The sequence below is a fragment of the Hyla sarda genome, chromosome 6 (assembly GCF_029499605.1).
Source record: "Hyla sarda isolate aHylSar1 chromosome 6, aHylSar1.hap1, whole genome shotgun sequence".
NCBI classification, from domain to species: Eukaryota; Metazoa; Chordata; class Amphibia; order Anura; family Hylidae; genus Hyla; species Hyla sarda.
This window is the reverse complement of record NC_079194.1, coordinates 93249677-93261985: the sequence shown is the minus strand read 5'-3', so window position 1 is coordinate 93261985 and position 12309 is coordinate 93249677. Positions and strand designations below refer to the sequence as shown.

The following is a 12309-nucleotide window of genomic DNA, read 5'->3' as shown; positions in this document are numbered from 1 at the left end:
TAAATGTGACGTGCCCCCCCCCCCCCCCCCATTTCAGCAAAATTTGTAAATGTGACTCCTTCTCTTCTGAGCATTGTAGTGTACCACAGTGCACTTGACGTCCACACATGGGGTATTTCCATACTCAGAAGAGATGGGGTTACAAATTTTGGGGGGCATTTTCTCTTGTTGCCCCTTGTAAAAATGTAAAATTTGGGGAAAAAACAACATTTTAGTAAAAAAAAAAAAATTTATTAACATATCCAAAGTCGTCAAACACCTGTGGGGTGTTAAGGCTAACTGTACCCCTTGTTATGTTCCTTGAGGGGTGTAGTTTCCAAAATAGTAGGCCATGTGGTTTTTTTTTGTTTTTTTTTGCTGTCCTGGCACCATAGGGGCTTCCTAAATGGGACATGTCCCCCAAAAACCATTTCAGAAAAATTTGCTTTCCAAAAGCCAAATGTGACTCCTTCTCTTCTGAGCATTGTAGTGTGCAGTGCACTTGACCCACACACAAGGGGTATTTTCATACTCAGAAGAGGGGTGTAGTTTCCAAAATAGTATTCCATGTGTTTGTTTGTTGTCCTGGCACCATAGGGGCTTCCTAAATGGGAGCATTGTAGTGTGCAGTGCACTTGACCCACACACAAGGGGTATTTTCCTACTCAGAAGAGGGGTGTAGTTTCCAAAATAGTATTCCATGTGTTTGTTTGCTGTCCTGGCACCATAGGGGCTTCCTAAATGGGACATGTCCCCCAAAAACCATTTCAGAAAAATTTGCTTTCGAAAAGCCAAATGTGACTCCTTCTCTTCTGAGCATTATAGTGCGCCCGCAGTGCACTTGACCTCCACACATGAGGTATTTTCATAGTCAGATGAGATGGGGTTACAAATTTTGGGGAGCATTTTTTCCTATAACCCCTTGTAAAAATGTAAAATTTGGTGGAAAATCAGCATTTTAGTGAAAAAAAAAATTCGTTTACACATCCAACTTTAACGAAAAGTCGTCAAACACCTGTGGGGTGTTAAGGCTCACTGGACCCCTTGTTACATTCCTTGAGGTGTGTAGTTTCCAAAATAGTATTCCATGTGTTTGTTTGTTTTTTGTTTTTTTTGCTGTCCTGGCACCATAGGGGCTTCCTAAATGGGACATGCCCCCCAAAAACCATTTCAGAAAAACTCCCTCTCCAAAATCCCATTGTCGCTCTTTTCCTTCTGAGCCCTCTATTGCGCCCGCCGAACACTCTACATACACATATGAGGTATTTCCTTACTCGTGAGAAATTGGGTTACAAATTTAGGAAGATTTCTCTTTTACTCCTTGTAAAAATTCAAAAACTGGGAACACAAGAACATGCGAGTGTAAAAAATGAAGATTTTGAATTTTCTCCTTCACTTTGCTGCTATTCCTGTGAAACACCTAAAGGGTTACCACACTTTCTGAATGTCATTTTGAATACTTTGGGGAGTGCAGTTTTTATAATGGGGTCATTTGTGGGGTATTTCTAATAGGAAGGCCCTTCAAATCCACTTCAAAACTGAACTGGTCCCTGCAAAATTCAGATTTTGAAAATTTTGTGAAAAATTGGAAAATTGCTGCTGAACTTTGAAGCCCTCTGATGTCTTCCAAAAGTAAGCACATGTCAACTTTATGAGGCAAACACAAAGTAGACATATTGTATATGTGAATCAATATATAATTTATTTGGAATGTCAATTTGCCTTACAAGCAGAGAGCTTCAATGTTAGAAAAATGCAAAATGTTAAATTTTTTCATCACATTTTGGAATTTTTCACCAAGAAATGATGCAAGTATCGACAGAAATGTACCACTATCATAAAGTACAATATGTCATGAAAAAACAGTCTCGGAATCATAATGAAAGGTAAAAGCATCCCAGAGTTATTAATGCTTAAAGTGAAAGTGGTCAGATGTGCAAAAAACGCTCTGTTCCTACAGTAAAAATTGGCCTGGTCCTTAAGGGGTTAATATGTTCATAGACAATGGAGTGAACTCTTTGGAACAGTAGAGAACACAAACTCTATGGTGGACTCTTTACCCATTATGTCACTGATGCAAGACATTAAAGCTAAACTCTATGCCTTTAATTTATTACTGTGCCTTAGAATTGCTCAGACAGCTGATGTAGGCACAAATATTTACCGAATTAGGTAATTTGTTTGTTGTATACCAGATATTTGGCCCATAAAATGTGTTACAACAGCCAGGTGATGATTTTTGGCATTCATAGCAAGCATTCTTTTTACAGTTAAAACAAAAAAGTGATTCATTTTCCTCTAGACATATCCACCCAGCTTATTCGTAATCTTTTTTTTTTCACTCTAACAGCCGGTCTATTGAGTTATTTTTAGTCCATAATAGAACTGCATAAATCTTCCCAAAACATCCAAAGTAACATTGTAAGAAATGTGTGAAAAATTGAGCCCTTGAAACATTAAAGCTGCATAAAAAGCTCAGATGAAAAATAATGACACACGGATGATCTTTCTTCATTCCAAGTAGGATCTAAGGAGTTTAACAACTTGCAGAGATTCAAGAAACCGTCTTCAACATCTTAGAAAGATGTCCGCGTACAGCCCGGATCATTTTCATTTTTAGTATGTGGTGCTTTGCCGAGAATCACATAGAATCTTACATGCTGGATAATGAACACAAAGTTCAGCCAATTCCCTAATCTTCATGCATTTGTAGCGTTTAACTATATGGGAGCCAAAAGTATTTGCAAAAAACAAAAAAGTAGACATACTAACAATATGGTATGTATGATAATCACATATTTTTTTTCATAAGAGTAGGGTTGTGCATGCGCAGCGTATATCAGGCTGTAAGAAATCTTCAGCACAGCGGACCCGCCTCAAAACCTTACTGCACACACAGGGCTGTGGAGGGGAAAGCCCTGTGTGTCTGCTCATAGCAAAATGTACGGATTTCTTACAGTGTGAAATACGCTCCGTATACGCTTTGTGTGACCCTACCTTTAAACATTATTCATATTGCCATTTAAATGGGTACTCTCGTGGAAACTTTTTTTTTTTTAAATCAACTGGTGCCAGAAAGTTAAACAGATTTGTAAATTACTTCTATAATAAAATCTTAATCCTTCCAATACATTTTATGGGCTGTATACTACAGAGGAAATGCTTTTCTTTTTGGATTTCTCTGATGTCACGACCACAGTGCTTTCTGCTGACCTCTGCTGTCCATTTTAAGAACTGTCCAGAGCAGCATATGTTTGCTATGGGGATTTTCTCCTGCTCCGGACAGTTCCAAAAATGGACAGCAGAGGTCAGCAGAGAGCACTGTGGTCGTGACATCAGAGAAATCCAAAAAGAAAAGCATTTCTTCTGTAGTATATATCACCTAAAAAGCACTGGAAGAATTAAGATTTTTTTAATAGAAGTAATTTACAAATCTGTTTAACTTTCTGGCACCAGTTGATTTTTAAAAAAAGTTTTCCACGGAAGTAACCCCTTAAATCCTGTGAGTCCTACTCATGCGGATCAACCTGGTACATGAATAGAAATATAAACTTTGAGAATGGGTCACACACATGCTGAGCAGCAAGAGGAAATAAATTGGGTGAAAGACATGTCACTCTTAAAGTGGGGTTTATGAAAGTGGGGCATTAGAATCTAGGGTGGAGACAGTTAACAGCCCCCACATTCATAATGACATGTCAGACATTTTAATCAGTGTGAGTGAAGGTGCTGAGACCCCCACAGTAACTAAAATGAACAGGCAGAAAATTAAAGAAATATTGTGATTGGTTGCTATAGGCAGTTGCTTCTGCAGTACCCAACACTGTTTTTTTGTATGGTCTGATAACGCATAACCTAGATGACTACTACTCTCTCAGAATTATGACATTTATTTGGTTTATTGTGTACTTTATGTATTATACCACATGTTGGTGTAAGGGTCCGGACAGGTAACAGAAGGTGGATCCACTGGACCAGAGGAGTGATGGCGTGGGCCGTACCCAGGGAACGGAATCTAAGGAGCTACTGGTCTTCACCAGAGCCCGCCGCAAAGCGGGATGGTCTTGCTGCGGCAGGTAGCCCCCAGGTCGTTCCACCCAGTAGCGACTCAACTCCTCTGATTGCTGAGATAGACGCTTTAAAGGAGGGATAGGCAGAAGCATAGTCAGACGTAGCAAAGGTCAGGCAGGCTGCACAGGATCAGTGGCGGTAGTCACGGGCAACAGGTCGGCAACGGGCAGGGAAACACAAGAACAGTATGGAACGCTTTCTCTTGGCACAAGGCACAAAGATCCGGCAAGGACAGGAAGGGGCAGGGAACATTTATAGGTACTTTTGGGCCAGGCACCAATCAATGGTGCGCTGACCCTTTAAATTTCATGAAGCCGGCGCGAGCGCCCTAGAGAGCGGGGACGCGCGTGCCGGGGAACAGAGGAGGGACGGGGAGCCGCGGGAGGTAGGGGACAGTATCGGGATGCGGTACGTGTGCGGGGACCTCCCGCCACGCTAACCGCATCCCCGCCGGGGATAACTCTGCGCTCCCGATCAGCGTTTCTGACCGGGACGCGCAGGGACGCTGCAGGCCGGGACAGAGACAGCGAGTGCTCCGGTCCAGGAGCGGGGACCGGATCGCTCACTATAACAGTTGGCAGTGAGTAACGGAGCTTACCACCCACACTAACCTGCAGGTACTGGCTAATACTGCACTCAGGGTGTTCCCATGCCCGGAGGTGCACTGTCCGGCCGGTCTGCTTCTTTCTTGGTAATGCCAACTTTATATATACTAATGTCTTCTTTCCCTAAGCACGTAGGCCATATGTGCAAGGAGACAATTATGTTTGAATTTTACATGGATCGCACATTTTTGGGAAAAATTCTTCCGATTGTGGGATTCTTTCAGCGTTCCAGGCAGGTCTATTTAAGTTTGTTGTTTGTCTGCTTTAGCCATCATACCACTGAGTTCCTTTATGTATTTTATGTATTATGCTAACCTCCTCATGTATGGTATTACATAGCGGTATCATCTCCTGATGAGTCCCTAGTGGATGAAATGTGTCGGGTTGGCTAGGTATTCTCTAACAATATTTGTTTTTACATCATCTCTGAGTGTTGAGGATTACTTTCTTTTAATGCATTGGATTATTTGAATCGTTTGTTGGTCTAAGTGCTTATATAGTGACCTATCTTGCTTATGTAACTATTCTTATTGGGCTTATTGACCTTGACTATATGATGCCTACCAGCATACATGTGTTATAGTAATTTAGAATATATACATTCTATATACATTCATATATACATTTAGAATATATTCTTTCTAAGTAACGTAAATAATAATAATTCCACTCGAATGCAAAGTCTTGAAAGTATCCATCCATTGGGTGAAATGTAACACTGGCATGTTCCCTGTGCTTTACTACTTAAAATAAAGACATGCTGAAGGCTCCAAATAGAAAATCTTACACATTCCAAAAGGCTGTGTGTTTGTCTTCTTGGCGAAACTTAATCTCCTTTCCTCTTCAGAAAAGTACTAAAGGTTGACAACTCACAGACAATAGGGTGAGATCCCTGGTTGTAAGTTGGACTACACTATCTGTGCCTTCCCACTAGGTCACTGCACTTTACTTTGCCTTTGCCCTATTTTTTTTTTTAAACCTTTTCCTACGTTGTTATTTTCTGTGTTAAAACCGTATCACACCATAATGTTTTTCTAACTTAAAGGGGTACTTCACTGGAAAAATTTTTTTTTAAAATCAACTGGTGCAAGAAAGTTAAACAGATTTGTAAATTGCTTCTATTAAAAAATCTTAATCCTTCCAGTACTTATCAGCTGCTGTATGATCCACAGGAAGTTCTTTTCTTTATGTAAAATGATTATTGCACAAAAAATTTTAATTTTTTTCACTATTTTTTTGACATACAGCCCATAATAGTTTTCTCTTTTATTGTTTTTGTTTGAACAATGGAGAATAAATTGTCTACATATTTGACAAAATTTTCCATATGAATTCACCACATCAGGATCACTTATTGACCTCACCCACAGGAGCTGTGGGGGATGATGGCTACATGGATTAAAACTTTTTTGTTGAAAAAATATTGACAAAACACATCAAATGTATTGGTTTATATTCATAGGCTCATCACAATGCACTTGTTTGTTTTTCTGGAAATTATTGGGTCATCCAAACTGCACAACCCTTTTCCTTAAATTTAGCAAGCAGTCTGATCTGTCAGTATCACGGTATAGAGCAGGAGGAGACAAGATGATTCATTATAACTTGCATTTTATTCAGGGTTATCCAGATAGGACAACTTTAATCTCCATATTTCCCATATCTGTGCTAATTAAAGAGGTATTTTGGGCCGTCACGCCCCTTCCCATAGACATGAATGGAGGGGCGTGGCGGGACGTCACATCCCCAGTCCCGAAAACCCAGAGGTTTCTGAAACTGGAGACGCAGCTCCCGCATAGAATGCGGGTGCTGCAGGGAGATCACGGGGGACCAGCGGCACGACCCCCGCGATCAGACATCTTATAAAATGTTAAAATGTTTTTGCCCGGAATACCTCTTTAAGTTATCCAACCCTTTACCTAAACAGTTAGTTTTTTAGTAAGGATTTGAAAGGGGGAGGGCTCTTCGTGGCTGTCCGCAGCAGATTTTCAGCTGCAGAATTTTTTGCTGCAGAAAATCCACTGCAGACCCTATTGACTTCAATAGGGCTTGCAACAGATTTTCCGCAGTGGAAATTCTGCAGCAGAAAATCTGCTGTGGACAGCCTCATAGAGCCCACCCCTTTTCAAATACACAGCGGGAAACCTACAAATAAATCTGCCCGTGTGAACGTACCCTTGCGGTGGTGCCAATCTGGTGTCCTGCTGCCTTGTGTCATAAGTATGTGGTCTCTCTATTGTTATCATGTTACGTTTTCCACTTCTCTTGCTTATTAAGTTCTGTGATAGCTGCTATATTTGAGATATGATTCATGCTGTGTATATGTGATAACATGCTCCTTATTTAGGCATTTATTGTGGGACATTGAGTAACGCCTTGTTTGTTTAATCCCCCTCTGAGTGGAATACCTCCAACTATAATCAATCAATTCTTGATTGATTACCGTATTTCCCGGCATATATGATGACTTTTTAACCTAGGAAAATGTTCTCAAAAGTCGGGGGTCGTCTTATACGCCGGGTATCGTCTTATAGGGCGGGTGCTGCAGTCGGCTGGGACGCCCGGGGTATGGATTATCCATACCCCGGGCGTCCCAGACTAGATTCATTTCCCCTGTCACATTCGGGACATCCATGTGTCCCGAAAGATCTTTTCAGGACACAAGGATGTCCCGGTTACCTTTCTGCGGCCCCGTGTTAACTTTAAAAACGCAGAGGCCTCCGGGAGGTAGCGCACGGAGGGACGTCACTGACATCCCATGCGTGTGCCCATAGAAACAGAGCAGAGCAGCTAGGAGAAGGATGCATGCATGGTGTTACCAGCGGCACTTCCATCTTCGGTGCTCTGACCACCGCTCCTCTGGTCCCGGGACCTACTGCTATGGCCTATAGGCCATAGCAGTAGGTCACCACCCCTGACCGGAGGAGCGGTGGTCGGAGAACTGAAGTGGGACTATACACAGGCATACAGCCTCAAGCCATACACTGTATATGGCTGAAGGTTGTATGTCTGTGGGGGCCACTCCCTACCTAATGTGGGTTAACTACAACCTAATGTGGAGGGAACTATACTGCCAACCTAATGTGGGGGAACTATACTGCCAACCTAATGTGGGGGGAACTACAACCTAATGTGGGGGAACTATACTGCCAGCCTAATGTGGGGGGACTACAACCTAATGTGGGGGAACTATACTGCCAGCCTAATGTTGGGAGCTATACTGCCAACCTAATGTGGGGGAACTAAACTGCCAGTCTAATGTGGGGGGAACTATACTGCCAACCTAATGTGGGGGAACTACAACCTAATGTGGGGGAACTATACTGCCAACCTAATATGGGGGAACTATAGGGAACTATACTGCCAACCTAATGTGGGGGAACTATACTGCCAACCTAATGTGGGGGAACTACAACCTAATGTGGGGGAACTATACTGCCAACCTAATATGGGGGAACTATAGGGAACTATACTGCCAACCTAATGTGGGGGAACTATACTGCCAACCTAATGTGGGGGAACTATACTGCCAACCTAATGTGAGGGGAATTATGTTGACAACCTAATGTGGGGGGAACTATGCTGACAACCTAAGGTGGGGGAAACTATGCTGACAACCTAATGTGGGGGAACTATGCTGACAACCTAATGTGGGGGGAACAATACTGCCAACCTAATGTGGGGGAACTATGCTGACAACCTAATGTGGGGGAGCTATGCTGACAACCTAATGTGGGGGAACTATGCTGACAACCTAATGTGGGGGAAACACTACTGCCAACCTAATGTGGGGGGAACTATGCTGACAACCTAATGTGGGGGGGAACTATGCTGACAACCTAATTTGGGGGGAACTATGCTGACAACCTAATGTGGGGGGAACTATGCTGACAACCTAATGTGGGGGAACTATGCTGAAGACCTAGTGTGGGGGGAACTATGCTGACAACCTAATGTGGGGGGAACTATGCTGACAACCTAATGTGGGGGAACTATGCTAACAATCTAGTGTGGGGGAACTATACTGTCTACCTAGTATGGTGGAACTATGCTACCTACCTAGTGTTGGGGAACTATGCTGCCTACCTAGTGTGGGAGGAACTATGCTGCCTACCTAGTGTGGGGGGAACTATGCTGCCTACCCAGTGTGGGGGAACTATGCTGCCTACCCAGTGTGGGGGAAACTATGCTGCCTACCTAGTGTGGGAGAACTATGCTGCCTACCTAGTGTAGGGAAACTATGCTGACTACCTAGTGTGGGGGAACAATGCTGCATACTTTAAGGGGTACTCCACTGCCCCAGCATTCGGAACATTTTGTTCCGAACTCTGGGTGCGGCGGTTGTGACATCACAGCCACACCCCTTGTGATATCACGCTATGCCCCCTAAATGCCAGTCTATGGGAGGGGGCGTGTTGACCACTGCACGATACTCTGATAGTGCTCCTCCAGAGGCTAGACTTTGGATCCGCCCCTGTATGGATAGAGATAGAGCGGAGCTCCCGGGGTATGGATAGAGAGAGCAGCGCTGTGCCCAGAAAAACACACATCTTTTACCCATCCGGCCCGCCCTTGTATGTATCCTATTACTGTTCCTCGTTCTCTGCCTCTCAGATCTCGCTCCTGAGGACTGCAGTGAAACGACGTATGTGCGAGGTCTGAGGCGGCGCAGGCGTGAATGTATGAGATCTGAGAGGTGGCGCAGGTGCGCATGTGCGAAATCTGACAGGTGGCGCTGGTGCGCATTTGCAAGATCAGAGAAGCGGAGAAGGAGGTATGGTAATGAGATACAATGGTGGCGCATATGCGAGATCTAAAAAGGCAGAGAAGGCTGTACGGTAATAGTATACAAGGGCGAGCCAGACGGGTGAAAGAGGGCATGTACTGCTCTGATAGTCTTGGAGACAGGGAGGGCTGGGCAGGCAGGGAGAGCTGACCAATCCAAGCAGGCTTTGTACACATCAACCTGCCAATCACTGGTAAGGTACCTTACATCGCGGTAGAGAAGTAGTCTTATACGGCAAGTATATCCCAAACTCTATATTTTAACTGTAAAAGTTGGGGGTCGTCTTATACGCCCAGTCATCTTATATACAGGAAAATACAGTAACTTAATTTTTGTACCATTCAAGGCTTTGTAATGACTCCAGTTTTTTGTATGTATGTGATGCTTTGGTAATTAATATAGCAAGGGATTTTTTTTATATACCCAGTTATTGTATATGATGTACGCCTTACTTTAAGTGTGTGCTTATATTTATTCCGATACATTGCCCATATAGTGGTAAATACCAGCTTTGCACTGATTCTGTATACCATGTAAGTAATTACAGTAACATCCAGGGACTCACAGGTGACGTCTTCTCTGATAGCATCTGACTATAAATGTCTGTTTTCCCACTTGGGATGTCATTTTTGAGCAGACCTAACCTATTGTCTTCCTTCGTAGGCATATAACTGGAGAAGTTACAATGTAAATCGACTCAGTGCCTCTGAAATGCAGATGCTGGCTAGTCTGAAGAGGCAGCAGAATGAAGAGATGGAAGATGAGGGGACATCTCATGGTCTTAGCCAATCTCAGATTGACCACTGTAATATCAGTATGAGTACTAGCAGTGATGACACAACCACTTGGAACTCTTGCCTGCCACCAGTAAGTGACTTTCTAGTCTCAATAATGACCACTTTTGTCAGGGCCGAGATATAATGTGATGAGGTGCCATCAAAAATCCCATCATGTGTATGTGCACCACACTCCTATAGTCAAAACGATTTCCATCTATACATACAGTCCACATTCATTGTGTTTGCCATTGAGAGATTCTATTAGAGGACAAGAGGGATATATATGTACTAAAGGAAAACAAACCAATTAGACCAGGGAATATGAATGTTTACTAAAACATAATTGCTGAGAGGTCTTCTTCATCTTATCAGACTATCAGAAGGGATTTGAGCTCCTGCTAAAGTCAACATCAAGGGGAAGGAGAGCAATGAATGGGTGGTGCCTTCCCTTACCTTTCCATACACTGTACACACCAGAAGCGCAAACCAGTGCATGGTCTTTATAGATGCTGCATTTCCTATTTCACAAAATCTCCCTTTCCTGCTACTTTTTATTTCCCCGTTCCTCTTAGTGAATTTAACCTCAGCACAAAACACAGGATTTCTGAATCTCCTGCAAAAGGCAATTAAGTGTTTTAAGTTAAAATGGAAATAAACAGATTTTACAACCTGACGAACGGTGACATCCAGGGCTACGCAGAGAGCAGTTTACACCATATGAATTGCGATAAGTGCTTCATATTTTTCTTCGGCGTGTGGGCGTAGGAACATTTCCTCTGTGTTTTTGCATTGTGTGAGTGACTTTTTGTTTACTGCTGGTGTAGAAATAAATACAACAGTGTTTTTAACCTCAGTTCAGCTGGAAAAAGCGTCATCTGTCCACATTGTGTCCTAATATATTATTTCCAATGTGAAGTGATAACATTTATGACTCTAAATACCAACTTCTAGTCTTTATAGAAGTGGCTATCGACTGTGAATCTGTCAGGAATTGCAACCAAATATTCACTCACTGTGCCAGGGCCCTTGGTTTTTACCTAATTTGCTAACAAACCACTTTATTAAAGGGGTATTCCAGGCAAAAAAAAAATATATATATATATCAACTGGCTCCGGAAAGTTAAACAGATTTGTAAATTACTTCTATTAAAAAATCTTAATCCTTCCAATAGTTATTAGCTTCTGAAGTTTTCTGTCTAACTGCTCAATGATGATGTCACGTCACGGGAGCTGTGCATGATGGGAGAATATCCCTTGCATGATGGGAGAATATCCCCATAGGAGCTGGACAGCTCCCGGGATGTGAGTCATCAGAAAGCAGTTAGACAGAAAACAGCAACTCAACTTCAGAAGCTAATAACTATTGGAAGGATTAAGATTTTTTAATAGAAGTAATTTACAAATCTGTTTAACTTTCCGGAGCCAGTTGATATATAAAAAAAAGTTTTTGCCTAAAATACCCCTTTAACCCCTTAAGGACTCAGCCCATTTTGGCCTTAAGGACTCAGACAATTTAATTTTTACGTTTTCATTTTTTCCTCCTCGCCTTCTAAAAATCATAACTCTTTTATATTTTCATCCACAGACTATTATGAGGGCTTGTTTTTTGCGCGACCAGTTGTCCTTTGTAATGACATAACTCATTATATCATAAAATGTATGGCGCAACCAAAAAACACTATTTTTGTGGGGAAATTAAAACGAAAAACGCAATTTTGCTAATTTTGGAAGGTTTCGTTTTCACGTCGTACAATTTATGGTAAAAATGACATGTGTTCTTTATTCTGAGGGTCAATACGATTAAAATGATACCCATTATTACGTACTTTTCTATTATTGTTGCGCTTAAAAAAAATCACAAACTTTTTAACCAAATTAGTAAGTTTATAATCCCTTTATTTTGATGACCTATAACTTTTTTATTTTTCCGTATAAGCGGCGGTATGGGGGCTCATTTTTTGCGCCATGATCTGTACTTTTTTTGATACCACATTTGCATATAGAAAACTTTTAATACATTTTTTATAATTTTTTTTTTAATAAAATGCATTAAAAAAGTAGGAATTTTGGACTTTTTTTTTTTTTTTTG

At 42.0% G+C, this 12309-nt stretch overlaps 1 protein-coding gene across 10 annotated transcripts in view; it reads left to right on the top strand.

Moving 5' to 3' along the window:
• The window catches only part of CFAP20DC (CFAP20 domain containing), a 512401-nt gene that overhangs the window by 393358 nt on the left and 106734 nt on the right, over nt 1-12309 (top strand). For all 10 annotated transcript variants that reach the window (XM_056524504.1, XM_056524505.1, XM_056524495.1 and 7 more), the window contains one exon: nt 10105-10308. In XM_056524504.1, the coding sequence (XP_056380479.1) occupies nt 10105-10308 (204 nt within the window). The remainder of the gene's footprint in view (nt 1-10104; nt 10309-12309) is intronic.